Source organism: Elephantulus edwardii, unplaced genomic scaffold, assembly GCF_000299155.1.
Source record: "Elephantulus edwardii isolate Elephantulus edwardi_28Jun2011 unplaced genomic scaffold, EleEdw1.0 scaffold00302, whole genome shotgun sequence".
Lineage (NCBI taxonomy): Eukaryota > Metazoa > Chordata > Mammalia > Macroscelidea > Macroscelididae > Elephantulus > Elephantulus edwardii.
In genome coordinates this window covers 582,348-599,350 of record NW_006400052.1, presented here as the reverse complement: position 1 = coordinate 599,350, position 17,003 = coordinate 582,348, and the positions used below count along the sequence as shown (strand labels likewise).

At 45.0% G+C, this 17,003-nt stretch overlaps 1 protein-coding gene across 1 annotated transcript; it reads left to right on the top strand.

The window, feature by feature from the left end:
- Window positions 1–6,367: 6,367 nt before the first annotated feature.
- Window positions 6,368–6,958, top strand: SERTAD3 (SERTA domain containing 3). Its single transcript, XM_006900947.1, has one exon. The coding sequence runs from the start codon at window positions 6,368–6,370 to the stop codon at window positions 6,956–6,958; it is 591 nt and encodes a 196-aa protein (XP_006901009.1).
- The last annotated feature ends 10,045 nt before the right edge of the window (window positions 6,959–17,003 follow it).

Genomic DNA, 17,003 nt, shown 5'->3' with positions numbered 1-17,003 from the left:
ACAGGCCCTTCAACCTTCAGACTTTCTGCTTTGGGCCAGTGTTACAAAGCTGTCCTGTTATTGTTGTATGCCCTCGAGTCAGTTGTATGCCAACTGACCTGTAGCAGGTTTTCAAAGACAGTAAATTGCACAAGAGGAGATTGCCCATCCTTCTGCAGAGCAGCTGGTAGATCCAAACCATGTGCCTTTGGAGTTGTAGCATAGCTTCGTATCAGTAGGCCACCAGAGCTCTCTCATTTGTTGTTGTTGTATACTGTAGAGTCAGAACGGACCCATACCAATGATTTTCAGAGGCAGTTAATCACACAGGAAGAGACTGCCCATCCTTCTGCCACAGAGCAGCTGATGCCCTCAAGCTTCATGCCTTTGGGATGCAATACAGCTTCATGCCACTAGGCACCAGAGCCTGCCAATCATGGTGAATCCCCCCTCCCTAATCCTTCAACAAGCTTGAGCAAAGGCTCTGGTTCCATGGGATAGCAGTCTCAAGGTCAGTTCTGTCTCACATAAAGTCTTTGGTTCTGTGCTGTGGCTGCTGCTGCTTTTTTTGTAAGTTTTGAATGGAATAGGGTAAGACTCTTTGGCCCCAGAGGATGCATGCTGCATTATCTGCTGCTTCTTTCTTCCTAATATTGAAATTCCCGGCGAGCTCTGGTGGCCTAGTGGCAAGAAGGTGTGCTGCAATACCGGAGATGTGAGGTTCGAATCCACCAGATGCTCTGCTGAAGGAGGGACAATCTTCTCCTGTACCAATCAGATCTCATTTGACGGTACACACATTAAAAAAAAAAGTGATTAAAAAATATTGAGATTCCCCTCATTTCTGCCTCTGAATCAGCTCAATACAAAGCTAGTGGAATGGCGAAACTGCTGGATAGACTAACACATTGTATTTGTACCTGCTCAAGCAAGTGGCAAAGTCAAGGGCATTGGGCTTGGAAAGCCATTTTTAAAAGACTCTGCTATGCCAAGGTGGTATTGCCATGAGTCAGAAATTACTCTGGGCAACTGGTTTGGGGGGGGGTTGGTTGGTTTGGTTTGACCATATTCTGGTGAGCCAGTGGTGAACAAGATGGTGGTGAGCCCATTTATGGCTCTCATGGTCAAGTGGAGGAGACAACCCTGCTGATGTAGAGAGACCAGAGTGCTAATAGAGTGACCCCAAATCTTCCACAGAGAAGTCCCCTGAGGAGCAAAATGAGATGGAAGCATTAATGCCTGACCTAAAGACAAAGGTTTGGTTATATTGAGCCCAGCGATGGTTTTAGGGCAGATTAAATTCCAGGAAAAGGAGCAAAGAAAGACTGGATTGTGGGTGGGGACAGAGAAAAACATGAAGACCTAATATCTGTCCCCTAAAGTTGAGACACAGAGTCCTGATGGTGCAGTGGTTAAGCATCTGGCTGCCATACGAAAGAATGGCAGTTTGAATACCATCAGAAGAAAAACTGTCAGTCTGTGTCCCTAACATTACAAACCAAAGCAAAACTGCTGCCTTGGAGTGAATTCTGACACATGGTGACCTACTAGTTTTCTGAGACTGTGACAGAAGGAGACTGCCTCATCTTTGTCCCATGGAGTGAAACTACTGGTAGATTGAAACTGTCAACCTTCGGGTTGTTCTTGTTAGGTGTGATGGAGTCAGCTATGATTCTTAGCAACGCCATGAATGACCCTTACCTATCTTGCTCCATCTTCACAATCTCTACTATACTCAAGCCCATTGCTGCAGTCATTGTGTCGAACTATCTTGTCGAAGGTCTCCCTTTTTTCCCCCTGACCCCTCTCCCTTTCCCATCATTATCCCATCTTTTTCCAAGGACCAGGCCTTCCTGAAAAAAGTGCCCAAAGTATGTGATACAGTTTCATTCTCCTTGCCTCTAAGGTCGTAATTCCCTGAAGAACAGATGTATTCTTTTTGTGCACCTTTAGGCCAAAAGATCACAATTTAACCTCTTATACCTCCAGGGAGCCCCTGAGAACCCTAAGGCAAAGTTCTATTTTGCCCTATAGGGGTCGCTCAGAATCAACTGGATGACAATGGGTATACTCAGAGGTAGAAAGGGGTCACTCCAAAGGGCTAAATTAAGCCATTGTAATAACTGGAGCTTTAATCAGAGGGGGATTTTTTTGCGATGGAGGTGGGATGGAAGTCAGAGTTGGGGGAAGACAATAGGGATTGCGTTTTCCACTCTGGTTGCTACTGTGGGGAGATAAGACTAGAAGGGGCAAGACTGGGGGCTGGGATTACTGAATAAAGATGAGACTTCCAGAAGACAGGAGTTGTGGGGAGGAGAGGACAGCTTGAAGGAGCCCGAATGAACAGGAGTGGGGGAGAGGAGAGCAGGGTCCATGAATAATACCACAGATTACAATAAGGACAGGTTTGGGAGGAGAAGGGGGGAATGTTGTTGCCTTCATAGCTAAGTTCCTCCCTGTAATCTATTGTCCCCTAGCTTTGTTCCTGAGGACACCTTTCCAGGTTCTGGCAGAGTCACCCCTGCCACTACTTCCAACCCACTGCCCACTCAGCACAAAAATTCGTTCCAGTCCTATACCGCGTTTGCAGACAACAGTGTGACTCGCCGGACGGATTCCAACCGGAAAGAACTGGTCTGAGGAGCCTTAAACCTTCCTCCTCAAGGACAGAATGGCGAAAACAGCCCCTTCCTCCACCTCTAGACAGGGAAGCCTTGTCTCTTGTCGTGAGGGTAGCTCACTTCCAGTTTTCCAGAACACTAATCTCGGCTGCAACATAATCATTTAGCACCCCCCGACACACACAAACGCTTCACTGGATGTCTGTGTCCAGCCCTTTGCTGGGCGATGCTGAGAGTTGCTCCGGGACTTCCTCGGAAAGTCCACCGGGACAGCCTGGAGAAGGCAGAACCGGGAAGAGGAGCGAGGAAAGCAGAAGCATAGGGAACTGGAATCCCAGAGTGGAACCTAAACTCAATCTAGGTTATCAGGGAGGACTCCGAGAAGGAAGCTTTCAGATGAGTAAAGAGAATCAGTCTAAAATCGAAGGTACATTTTCAGAAAAGAGGAAGGAACCTGAACCTGGTGGCGATGGTTTAAGAGCTGGTTACTGGTCGATTCAAAGATCTATGTTCCCAACCCCGTAGCCGCCGTGCGGAAGAAAGATGGGACACCTAAAAAGGACAGCCTGAGAAACCTATAGGGCAGTTCTACTCTGTTCGTTCTGTCAGATCCCTAAGAGTTGGATTCCACAGACTGATAGCAATTGGGGCTTCAAAACGAGGAAGTCGGTTTCAAGATCCCGGGGCCATTTCTTCTGATTTTCGAATACTAGCTGTGTGCCTGGCAGTGCTGTCAGGCTCTGGGGATAAGAAAACCAAAAACTCCGGTGTTCGTGATGGCGGAGGCCTCTTCAGAAAAACTGAATCAGTGTGGCAGGATTTTAGCATAGGAGGAGTTCCTTAGGCCAGACTGCGAGGGGTTTTGTGGCAAAAGTAGAGTTTGGACTTAATCATTGGGCAGGGGGGAACCATGAAAGAATTTTCTGCAGCGAAGGCACCATTCTGAAAGAAAAGCGAGAAGGGGGCTCCAGAAGGGAGAATCAGAGGGCGTGCCAAGAAGTATGGACGATTAAGGGGGAGTAAAACCCTGTAAAACCAGGGAGGCGGGAGCTAAAGCAATGAGAGGGCAGGGCTACGGTTTCCATGGCAACAAGGGCCGCGTCAGCCTATTGGTTAATTCCTACTACGTCATTTGCCTCGCTTCACGTCGTCTACCCTCGGAACTCCGGGGGCGAAGCCTCCGAGATTTCATCTGCCCGCCTTCTGGAAAGTGGGGTGAAGGCTTTGTAAGCCCCTTTCCCTCTACTTGGGAGTCTAGTAAAGGGATCTCCGAGTAGTTCTGACGTTCCTGGAGCGTAAAGAGCAAATGAAATCTAGAAAGTCTTTTAAAACGACTCTCACCCTCCACCCTGGAGGTGTAGCCCCGCCCTCTGGCGAGTCAAAATCCTTGGCGTTAACTCCGCGCAGCCAATCGGTGCCCCGCTGCGGCCACAATTCCAGCCAATCGCAGATCGCGAATCGGCTCCGGGGCGGAGCTAGGTGGGCTCGAGGCCAGATGACGAGTCCCCCCTGTAGGTGAGCTAGCTAGGCTCCAGCCCATCAGTTGTCAGGCCCAACGTTGCACACTTCCAACCAACAGACAGTCTCTTTACAGTAAGGCAGCTGAGGTGAGTTTGACTTCCTTACTCTTGGGTCCGAGGAGGTGGAAGGGGCGACCCTGGAATTGTGGAAGCAGTGTCTGGGTGGGGGTGTGAAGGATTCAATAAAATAAGCTGGCATAGTTTGAGAGATCTGAAGGCAAGGGGACTGAGTTCGAGATCCAAGACAGGAGGCGGGATTTTTACGTTGACGTGAATTTGAACTTGGGTCGCGGGGTCTTTGGAGAAGCGAGAAATTGAAGAGAAGGAACTTTGGGTACATGACATCTAGAGATTAGAGCAGTTTCAATCTTCTGGTCGATTTGAGTTCGGGAAAAACTGCAACATGAATGGCATTAGGAAATGTAAGAGATTGGGATTCTGCGCATTGGGAGAAGCGAAAGAACGAAGGAAAAGAAATCTTGTTTTCCCAGACGCACTGGCTGGGAAGAGAGTGCTGCGAAAGAGTGATGTTCGTTTCTCGGAGCTGGGAGTTTGGAGGTGAAGTCCAGGGGATCTGAACATTGGGGCAAAAGTTGGGGGGAAGGTCTCCAAATTAGAACCCTAGTCTCCCGAAAGGCGCAGATTGGAAAACATTCCTAGTTTTTGAGATGTGTTTTGGATCCTCGAGTCTCTGAGTCTGTGGGGAGTTTAGGGAACGATCTGGATCTTTAGGGTCGGAGAGACCCGGAGAAAGTAGTTTCAGTGCTGTAGTCGGGTGGGGGAGGGGTGTTCCGGGAGGGGAGCTCAGACCCACCCGCCCAGAGGCAAGGAAGGACGGGGCTCGGCTGGCGCTTGGCAGCTGGACGTCCGGATTCCCTTCCCCCCACCGACTTCTGACCCTAATGCGCATGCCTTGGGCGAGGGTGGAGCTTCTTCCCTCTGGCGAGCTGAGCCCTCTGGGGATTATAGTATACGCTACGTAGGTCCTTGTGCCTATCGGCTATAGGCCTACATTGCCCAGAAGTCTCTGGGCTAAACTGGGCGTGTCTGCATGATTTCTTCTTTTGGGTGGGGGAGGGCGGGGATTGGCGTGAGTTGAGTTCTAGCAAGTTTTCCTGTGGGGCACGCTTTAGGGAAAGAAGGCGAGGAGGAGGGGTTGAGAGGCCTGTTCCCTGTTCTTGGGCAGGTTCCCAGAGAGTTAAGGAGAAGGGCATGGATGGAAATACCATCCCGATGCAAAAATACAAATAGCTGTTTCAGAAAGTCTAGTATGCTAAACTTTGTTCATTTGATTAGCAATGTTCTTTTTGTACCTGCAACATGTAGATTCTGATATACAAAATTGAAATCATATACTGGTAATTCAAAGTTGAGAACTAAATATTACATTCTTATTACCCTGTACAGAATAAATTCTACCTTTAAAAATAGTTTTTATAATATTAAAATTTATATTTGTTCATATGGTTTTGTGATCAAGTTATTAAAATGTATTAAAGTTTAGCTGAAATTCTGTAGCATGCAAATCAAATAAATTTAGAATTTATCTTTTTTTTTGCTATTGCTGTATCTATATTGTATTAAATATCAAAAGCTCAGGACTGAACTAAATATTTAATCAGGTTAAATTCTGGACATGTTTCTGTTTTAATTTGTCTTATTTGTAAAAGTATGCAAATACATCATATAGATTAAAAAAAAAGTCTAGTATGCACTCAATGTACAAAACTAATGAATGGATAAAGGCCATTAGCTCTGATCATTAAAGCACTTCTGTGTGTTTATGCCCAGTGCACAGTACTTGTATGATCTCTTTGTAAATGTGATTAGAAATATTTTTACAATCCTCATTTTACAGAAGAAACTGAGACCCAAACATCATGGTCACTACTTTCACAAAGGCAGAATTCAAACACAGGATTCTCATATTCTACATCTGTCTTGTGTGTGATGTTTGAAGACATGGCTATGACGGAAAGAACCATTTTAAGCCTCAAACTTGAGTTGGGATCCTCAGTTTGCACATGGAGAGAGAAGTCTCAGGGAGGTAAATCCACTTTTTGTGAGACCATATAGGCAAGTAAGTGGGATTCAGTTTCAACTGGGGGATTCATACTACCACCATTTTAGAGAGAGGAAATTAAGGTTAAATAATTGAATCATCAGCAGTCATAGAAGTGAGAAAGTGGAATTGGAACCATCCCCACTGTCTAACTTGCCCTTCTTTTCTCTCCACAGGCCATCAAGATGATGGGAGGCGTGAAAAGGAAACGCAGGGATTTGGAGGATGGGCAAGAGAAGTGCTGCTGGGACCCTGAAGGCCTGCAGAGCTATCAGCAAGCCCTTCTCCAGATCTCCCTAGATAAAGTCCAGCACAGCCTGGGCCTGCATGCACCCAGCCTTCGGCGTCAAGTCCTCATTCACAACACCCTGCAGCAGCTCCGGGCCTCTATTCGCCTAGCTCCTGCCCCTGCCCTGCCCCCAGAGCCCCTCTTCCTGGGCGAGGAGGACTTCTCCCTCTCAGCTACTATTGGCTCTATCCTCAGGAAACTGGAGACTTCCATGGATGAGGTCGAGCACCCTCCAAGTCCAGTGGTTCCCCCACATTCCCAGGCTGAAGCACTGTTCCAGCCTGAAACAGTCTTCCTAGAATCTCTGCATTCCCAGTACCTGGATGGCTGTGGCGTGGATGACTTCTTTCTCGACATTGACACATCAGCCGTAGAGAAAGAGCCAGTGCTGGACACCCCAGAGCCCCCTCACAACCTCTTCTGCACCCCAGGGTCTTGGGAATGGAATGAACTAGATCATATCATGGAGATTATTCTCAGAACCTAAAACCTTGTGAGGTTGGTGGCTCTTTCTCATCTTGACCGTCAGTTGGCTGGACCCTGGATGCGATTCTGTCAAGCTCTAGGCAGTGACTGGGCCCCTCCATTTCAGGGTTCCACAGACCATTTTGCATGTGTGTGTGTGTCTGGTTACCCAACCTTCTGTGAAGGTAGGGCTTCCTGGATTAATTTATCTGTTCTGTATGCCTTAATGAGACTGTTTCAGGGAGTCGCGATTTTCATCATCCCAGTTTTTCCCCTACCTTGACTTCGCCCTGTGACCTTGGGGCCTCAGGGAAGATGAAGCTAGACCAGTCACAGGATGCACCTTTTTGTGTGCTGCCTCCTACACCTCCAGGGAGTGAGAGGGGCTGGTCTCCTCAGTCCCACCAGCCTCCTGATCCATGAAACCAGGCTGGACTATGTGCAATAGAGTGGAAATCAAACTGCTTCATGGCATGTTATTTAAAAGATAAGGCAGGTTTTGTGGTGGCTCTGCTTTGGTTTTTTTTTACCATTTGTAATTTTTTTTTTTTTTATCAAATAAAAAACAAACCATTTTAGAAGTGGTGTTGCTTATAGTTTATAAACCTCACTGGGCTAATGGGAGGAACTTGGTAATTCATCCCATGATTAGAAATTCTTAGAAGTTGGTGCTGCTGATCACACTTGACTTGGGGGAACCTGAAGTCAAGAGAAGCTGAAAGAAACACTAATGTGGAAAATACACAGTCTTCCAGGTGGTGATCACAACTGTTAGAAAAATTAAGCAAGCAGTGAGGAAGGAGTTGGTTTTAGACGGGATGGCTTAGGAAGACCCAAAGGGTGGCTATCAGGAGAATGAATAATCTAGTTGAAGAGAGCAGTCAGTGCAAAGGCCCTGAGGTTAGTGTTTGAATGGGACAATGAGGAGGCCAGTTTGGCAGGAACAGCATAAGAAAAAGGTAAAGTTCAGGAGTTCTGGTGACACTGATAGAACAAGTTGGGTAGGGGCTTGGAGGTGCCTTACAGAGAGGAGTTTCACTTAGATCTCAGTGAGGTCTGATGGCCTAAAGGTAAGGAACTGTGCTGCCACCACTGCCCACCAGGCTGAAGGAGAAAGATGGTCAGTCTCCTTCCCTGATTTACTTCCTTTGAAAACTTAACACCTGAGTGAATTTAAGAGTCAAGGTGTGGAGCAGAAGAAGTCAGTGAGCCTACCTAGCTTTCTTTTGGCTGTCCTGAGGACAATAGAATGATAAGAGAATCCTGTAGCTTGCTCTCACCAAAGTGAGGCCATTATGGTTAGCAACTCCACTTTCCAGCTGAATAAACTGAGACCCATCAAATGGACTTCCATTCGAAGACCTTGTAGGACAGAGCTCTGCCCCTAGGCCTAGAATTTCCAAGGCCACGCTCCACAAGCAAATTGTATCTTTCTCAGGCAGAAGGACATCTAGTGCTTTGGAACTGCCTGCCTTTCTGTTGCAGGCTATCGCTTAACCACTGCGCTACCTGGGCTCCTTCAGAGAGGCCCAGCACCTGTTAATAGAATTGCTCAGGGAAGTTGAAAGGCTGGCTCTGTGCAGGGAGCCTGTGTCCCTCAGGGCAGAGTCCAAGTTCCCCAAGCAGTTCTACCCCTCGGTCCTGCGGTGGCGGTGAGGAGGCGGGGCTAAAGTGGCCCTGTCCCTCCCACCTGCCCATCCGCCACCCGGAGCCTGCCCGGCGCCTCTGCCCTCCCCAGAGGCCGGGCGGGGCGCTCATGTTGCCCGCCCAGTTGGCGGAGCTCCACCCCGGGCCTCTGCGATGGCTTGCTAGCTTCGCTTCTCCTTTCATTTCTTTCAACCAAGTCTGCTCTTCACCAGTCCCCAGGCACCTTGAATTCCTGGCTCCTCTCTCTGGTCTCATCTCCAATGTCACTACCTCAGGGTGGCCCTCTAGCACCAAACTGGCCACAGACACCTCTCCCCAGGCCTATTATCCCTTTTTGTTGTCATATGCCATCTAGTTGTCCCCGACCCTATGTATAATAGCTCTGAATCCTGCCCTATAATAAGCCAGTTTCAGTGACTCTGACACATCCAATCCCATTGCCCCAGTTACTATCATATCGGAGGCTTCCTCTCCTGCATTGTCCCTCCACTTTTCCAAGCATGATGTCCTTCTCCAAGGACTGGTCCCTCCTGGCCATGTACCCAAAGTATATGAGGTGGAGCTTCAGAATCCTTGCCTCCAAGGAGAAATTTGTTTTCCTCCTCTCCAAGACAGACCTACTTGTTCTCCTGGAGAACCATGGTATGTTTAATACTTTTCTCCAGTACCACAACTTCAAAGGCATCAATTCTTCTGTCATCCTTAGTCATTGTCCAGCTCTCTGATGCATACCAAGTCATTGTGAAGACCATGGCCTGAATCAGGCACACCTTAGTCTCCAGACTGACATCATTGCACTTTGTCCCTTGGTATTTTATTTTCTCCCAGCCACTAAGCAGAAGCAGAAATTATTTTCCCTATTGGGTAATCTTCTTGGGCCTTCTTCTCCCCTCAGATAAAAATCAAAGGATTTTATTCTTGATTCTATTTAGGTATTATTAATTGGTTCTGACTCAGCTCTGTATACGAAAAAGTGAAACCCTGCTCAGTTCTGTGCTATCCTCTCAATATCCACTCTGCTTAAATCCCATTGTTGCAGCCACTGTGTCAATCCATCCCCTTCTTATCCCTCATTTTCAGCTTTACCAAACAAGATGCCATTCCCAATAGTACCCAAATCAAACATTGGGTCAGCTGGTCCATTTAGTGGCTAATCCCCATCAGGTTTCTGAAGCTCTCTATGGGATGAATCTCTGATGTCAGAGTCCCCCCCCAATAGTCAAACCTCTCTGGAAATTTTAATCCACCAGAAGTTAATCAGGAGAATGATGAGCAATAACTTCGCATAAGATTTATAGCCTTGGAAACCCAAAGGAGCTATAAGTCCATTTCAACTCCACAGCCTTGGAAATGCATCAGCTATGGGTCAATTTCAACTCCACTGCAACCAAAGAGATAGAGATCTTTATGGGAGGAGACCGTTACATCTTTCTCCTGTGGAGCAGCTCGTGGATTCTAACCACTGACTTTTTGGTTAGCAGCAACAAGTGTTAGAAGGCACCAAGATTCCTTGAAAGGTCCTTCGGGGTCTGGTCATTTCTCCAGTCTACATCGCAGTTCATAGCACAGTTACAGTGAGTGGTCTTATTGCCCTGCAAACAGCAAGCAGTAGCCACCTCCGGACCTTTGCACTACTCTCCCATCTGCTCGAGCAAGTCTGTTTCAGAGCTCTGCCACTTCTTTAGGTCTCTAAAGAGACCTTAATAGATCTCTGCTCAAACATCACCTCTTCAGAGAATTCCATCATCCTGACACCATCTCTGCCCATCTAAACTTGCACATATTTCATCTCTCGCTGCCTCCTCTGCTTTCTTCCTTTCCTCTGCTCATATCACCTTTTAAAGTATGTGATTTCCCTAATACTTCTTTGTACCAAAGAGTTAAGTCTGTACCTTCAGTATCTAACACAAAATTGCCACCAAATCTATTCTGATTCATAGTGACCCTGTCAGACAGAGTAGAATTTCCAAGGTTATGGTCACTAAGGAAGCAGATTGCCAATAAGGAATTCTATTGGTTTAGTCCATAGGGTGTTGTGTTGCTAACCAAAAGGAAGCAAACTGCCTCAATTATCTTCTACAGAGCTGCTAGGGGAAGCTCTGGTGGCCTGTGGTAAGAAACTGCTCTGCAATCCCAAAGGCACCATCAGCTACTCCATGGGAACAGAATGGGAAATCTTCTTGCTTGCAATTTACTCCCTCTGAAAACCCTCTGGAGGGTTGCCTATGACTTGACTCTGACTCAACAGCATACCACAACAACACAGAGGAGCTATTGGGTTAGAACTGCTAACCTTTGGGTTAGCAGTAAGGTGCTTAGCTATTGCACCACTTGAGCTCTCTGACACACCGTGCACAGATATTTGTGATTAAATTAATGAATGTTATTATAATAATTTTCTTCATTTACCCCATCTCCATTCAAATAGAGAGACTATGAAAAACTCATTATTATACCCCTGTTGTCTATGATAATGCCAGCACATAGTAAATGCACACACACTCCAAACAAACCAAAAAGCATCTTCAACATTGTGGCTGTTAGAGCCCATCTAGTTGACTATGTCTGTGGAGTTTACCTTTCAATATGATTTTCCTAGCTATTGAATTTGGCTTTGCCATGGGGGTGAGAGGGGATATGCAAATAGGGCATGTAAGCCTAGCCACAAGGGGATTGGCTACTCTCACCAATCCACAAGGAGATGGGCTAGTTTTGCCATTAAGTTGAATGGATCTAGCAGCAGACACTTTACTGCCAAGGAAAGAGCAAACAAGAGGATTCTAGCAGCCAAAGAAGAGAACCAGAGACCTGACATGAAATGAGATCTTGAAACTGACCTTGAAACATCAGAACTGGAGCTAAGAGCCTTTGCTCACATTTGTTGAACAACTGAGGGCAGGGTGAGCTAGTATTGGCAGGACTGAGAACTTTGCAAAATGGGCCTAAAGTCATGAGGCTCAAGACTGAGGAGCCACGAGCTCTGGTGGCCTAGTGGCAGGAAACTGCACTGCAATCCCAAAGGCAGGCAGTTGGAGGCCACCAACAGCTGCTCGGCAGGAGAAGGATGGGCAATCTCCTCCCCTGCAATTAACTCCCTCTGAAAACCCACCGGAGGGTCTGCTATGGGTCGGTTCTGATTTGATGGTAAACAACATATATAAAATATTTCATTTTAACAAAAATTAATATGCTGTTTTTAAAAAGATCTGGTGGTCTAAGGGCCCTCTGATGCCTAGTGGCAAGAAGCTGCACTGCAATCCCAGAGGTGCATGGTTCGAATCCACCAGATGCTCTGCTGGAGAAGGAGGGACAATCTCTCCCTGTACTAGTCAGATCCGATTTGACGGTATACGCACACAAAAAATATTTAAAAAAAAAAAGACTGAGGTGTCCGTGAGTACATTTCAGAAGCTATCTTGACTGTATTCTGCTACTAATCTGGATTATAACTTTTGTCTTCTCTAATATGGGCCTTATGTGATCTTTGAGCATTTTGTTTTGGACCCAGTAAAGCAGTAAGATTGGAGTTAAGATGATTACAAAAAGATATAAGAGCATGGGGGGAGGAACATGTCTGAACTCATGGGAATTGGTTTAGTGTTATTGATGCTGTTGACAGGAATAATTCCCCTTTGTGAAGTCAGTAAGGTCAGATTTGGCTGTCCCCACGTGACCTTTGCTCTTTTTACAATGCCTCATAGAACGATAGATCTAAACCATGCCCTATCCTGTACCATCGTCATGATCTCTGTTATGTTCAAACCCATTGTTGTAGTCACTCTGTCAATCTATCTTGTTGATGTCAAAAATTTAAAAAAACAAAACAGAAGACCAAACTATTGCCACCAAATCAGTTCTAATTCATGGTGACCACATTTCTGAGGCTACAAATCTTAATGGAAGGAGACTGCCCATTTTTTTTTCTGCGAAGTCACTGGTGGATTCAAACTGCCCCCTCTTCAGTGAGTAGCCCAACCCCTAACCTACAAAGACAACAGGCCTCCTTAGGGAACAATAAATAGAGGTTAATCACCATGTGACTCCTTTGAGTTCTTCATAGATATGACCTGAAGCAACCCACAGGGAATATCTGATCCTTTTCTTCCTAGGTCATAAAACGGTTGTGAGAGCAATCACATGAATTCGCCCAATAAATCATGTGAGTGTGTACTTATAACTTGTTAGTCAAATTGGTGTCTTCTAGGTTGCAACACCCCCATGATACATCTTCAAGGATATGAACATGTACGGCCAAGCACAATCAATAAGAGTGCATCTAAATTCCAAAATCAATCTCCATAATAGTCTATGTGTTTCCTACTGCCAAAGGGGCCCTTTAGAGTAGTGAGAGAAGATCTTCACCCTGAAACCCACAGCGTCCCTTTTCAGCAGGAAGTAGCTAAGAGAATACGCCATCCCCTTTTCCTTATGACTCAGGGTGAAGTCTCTCTCAGGGAGGAGTGATAGGGAATGGCAAAGGACACACTGACAAAGAAGATTAATCAGAACTGGCTTTGACAAGCACTGTGGCATTTGGACAAGAACAAACTGGGAGGAGGGTAGAGAGAATGGTGCAGCGGTGAATGAATGGAAACCCAAAATCTCTGTAAATGTTTATGAAAATTAATAAAATATAATTATAGAAAAAAAAAGAAAAAAAACATCATGTGAGTGTTTCTAACAAGGGGTGAGGGAATTGGTTCTCATGAGCATTTTGTAAGTTTTAAAGTAATAAAAATTACTATGTTGTTGTTGTTGTTATGTGCCGTTATTAAAATAATATTGATGATGATGATGAAAAAAAATGTCAAGAATAACCTTCAACAAATCATTCACAAGAAACCAAATGCTCAACAATTACTCAAAAGCAAAGATGACAGGACAAGGAGATGAAAAAACCATTTAATTACATAAAATCATCCATTATGCTATTAATGAGAATGTTGTCACATTGTGAAAAGTGTTAGCTAGAATTACTGACCAACTGATAGAATAATTGTTAAATGGGAACCCAAATTTAGCCTGAGTGCTCCTGGGAGGCAAAATATGTCTTTGTCTCACACACTTTGGGAGTATTATTAGGGAGGCTAGTTGGGTTTGTTTGAGGTTTTTTTTAAAAAAAATTTTATTGTTTTTTATGTGTGTACTATCAAATACGATCTGACTGGAGGAGATTGCCCTTCTTTCTCCAGCAGAGCATCAGGTGGATTTGAACCATGTACCTCTGAGATTGCAGCGCAGCTTCTTGCCACTAAGCCTCCAGAGCTCCCTTTAGACTACCAGATCTTTTTAAAAACAGCATATTAATTTTTGTTAAAAATTCAAACACACACAAAAAACCCTATATGCTAAGAAAAAAAAATTTAAACCAAACACATAGGAAAAACAAAGAAACAAATATTCACTTACCTAGATTTAATAATCTTTAAGGTTTTTTATTTCCTTTAAGTACATTGTTGTGTTGTTATGTGCCATCGAGTCGCCTGCGACTCATAGTGACACTATGTACAACGGCCCTAAACTCTGCTCCGTGCTGTGCCAATCGCACTGTCTCTGACACTCCCATCCCGATTATCCCAGTCACTGAATCATCCATCTCATAGAGGGCCTTCCCCTTCTGCGCTGTCCCTCCACCCTCCCAAGCATGATGTCCTTCTCCAAGGACCGGTCTCTCCTCACAACATGTTCAAAGTATGTCAGACGAAGCCCCAGAATCCTTGCTTCCAAGGAGCAGCAGCCCGGTTTAACCCTTTCCAGGACGAATCTGTTTGTTTTCTTGGCAGTCCATGGTACATTCAATACTCTCCAGCACCACAGCTCAAAGGCATCAATCAATTCTCCTTCTATACCCCTTAGTCATTGTCCAACTCTCTGATGCATAACAAGTGATTGTGAAGACCATGGCCTGTATCAGATGCACCGTAGTCTCCCTAGAGACACCATTGCTCTTCAGTACTTTGAAGAGGTCCCTAACAGCAGACTTTCCCATGGCAATGCACCTTTTAATTTCCTGGCTACTGGTGCCAAGAGTGTTGACTGAGGAGCCAAGCAAGCTAAAGCTGTGAACAATCTCAATCTCTTCACCATCCATCCTGATGCTGCCAATTCGTCCAGTGGTGAGAATCTTTGTCTTCTTGACATTGAGCCTCAATCCATACTGGAGGCTGCAGTCCTTGACCCTCTGCAGCAGGTGCTTCAGGTCCTCCTCAGTTTCAGTAAGCAGAGTAGTGTCATCTGCATAACACAGATTGTTGATAAATCGTCCACCAATCCTGACCCCACATTTCTCCTCATAGAACCCAGCCTCCCGGATAATCTGTTCTGCATATAGGTAGGAAAGGTATGGAGATAGGATGCATCCCTGGCGTACTCCCTTCCCAATTTTGAACCATGCAGTGTTCCCTTGCTCTGTTCTGACGACTGCCTCCTGGTCCAAGTATAGGTTTCTCACTAGAACAATCAAGTGTTCTGGGATTCCATTTCTTCTCAGAGTACATACGTATAGTTTTTCTTTGGCTAAATCATGGAAGAATACATTTCAGTTATCCTAATAGTAAATCTCTAACAGCTCACCCAGCATGTCATCTCTTAAAGATAAATAAGATTGTACTTAATAAAATCAATATGGAAAAATATGATTGGTAAACACTTTCAAAAGTAACTAATTAATTAAAATAAATAAGTCCATTCATTTGTTGTTGTTAGGTGTCATTAAGTTGAGTACTCATAGTGACCCTATGAACCAAAGATCTGAACCCCCCTCACAATCCCTGACACAAGAACCCACAGTGACAATTCACTTAGTTGAGGGTCTTTCTCTCTTAAGCCAACAGTCCACCCTTCCCAGTGTCATGTCCTTCTCCTAGCAACATGGCCCAACCCCCCCCCAGCAATATGCCCAAAGTATGTGAGGAAAAGTGTCATCTTTCTTGCCTCCAAAGAACACTCTGTCTACACCCTCTCTAAGACATATCTGTTCGTTCTCTTGGCCATCTATGAAATGTCCAGTGCTCTTCTCCAGCTCAAAGGCATCAATCATTTTTCTATCATCCTTATTTATTGTCCAGCTCTCAGATGCATGGCAAGTGACTAGAAGGACTATGGCCTGAATCAGACACACCTTACTTCTCAAAGTGTTGTCATTATGCCTCAATAATTTGGAAAGGTCCCTAACTGCACATTTTCCCAGTGCAATGAATCTCCTTATTTCCTGACTGCTTGTACCAAGGATGTTAATTGTGGATCCAAGCAAGATGAAGCAGTTGACAGTTTCAATTTCCTCTTCACTCATCATTGTGTTGCCTATCAGTTCAGCGGTAAGAATCTTTGTTTTCTTGACATTGAGATGCAATCCATACCGAAGGCTGCATTTCTTGATCTTCTGCAACAAGTGCTTCAAGTCCTCCTCAGTTTCAGCAAGCAGGGTTCTGTCATCTGCATAACACATGTTATTGATAAGTCTCCCTCCAATCCTGATGCTATACTCCTCCTCAGAGAGTCCAGCTTCTCAGATAATTTGCTCAGCATACAGATTGAATAGGCATGGAGAAAAATACAATTCTGACATAGTTCCTTCTCAGTTTTAAACCATGCAGTGTTCGCTTGCTCCATTCACACAACAGTGTCCTAGTTGAGGGATAGATCCACATGAGCACAATTAAGTGCTCTAGGACTCCCATTCTTCTCAATGTCAGCCACAACTTGTTATGATCTACACTGTCAAATGTCTTTTCATAGTGAATACAAGTAGACATCTTCCTGGTATTATTTACTTTCATCCAGGATCCATCTGATATCAGCAATGATATCCCTAGTGCCACGGCTTCTTTTAAATCCTGCTTGAACTTCTGACAGTTACCTATCTATGTACTGTTTTAGCCGTTTTTTAATGATCTGTAGCAGTATTTTGCTTACATGGGATATTAATGACATTATTTTATAATTTCCACATTCAGGTGGATCACCTTTCTTGGGAATGAGAACAATGGATCTCTTCCAATCCGTTGGCCAGATAGCTGTCCTCCAAACTTCCTGGCATACACTGGTGAACACATCCAACGCTGCATCTGTTAATTGAAACAAGTCAATTGTTATCCCATTGAATCCTGGAGTCTTATTCTTGCCAATGACTTTAGTGAAGCTTCCACTTCCTCCTACATTACCAGTGGCTCCTGTTCCTACGGTACTTCCTAAAATTTTTCAGTGTCAACCAGTTCTTTCTGGTATGGTGACATTCACCATTCATTTACAAACCACAATACTATTCCACATCTAAAAAATTAACATAAGAAAATGATATATCACCTATACTCACTTCATATTCAAACTCTTTCTATTATCCCAATAAAACCTTTCATAGCTACTTCCACCATCCTCTCCCCCAAAACACAATCAAGATCCAGTGAAAACATATATATATA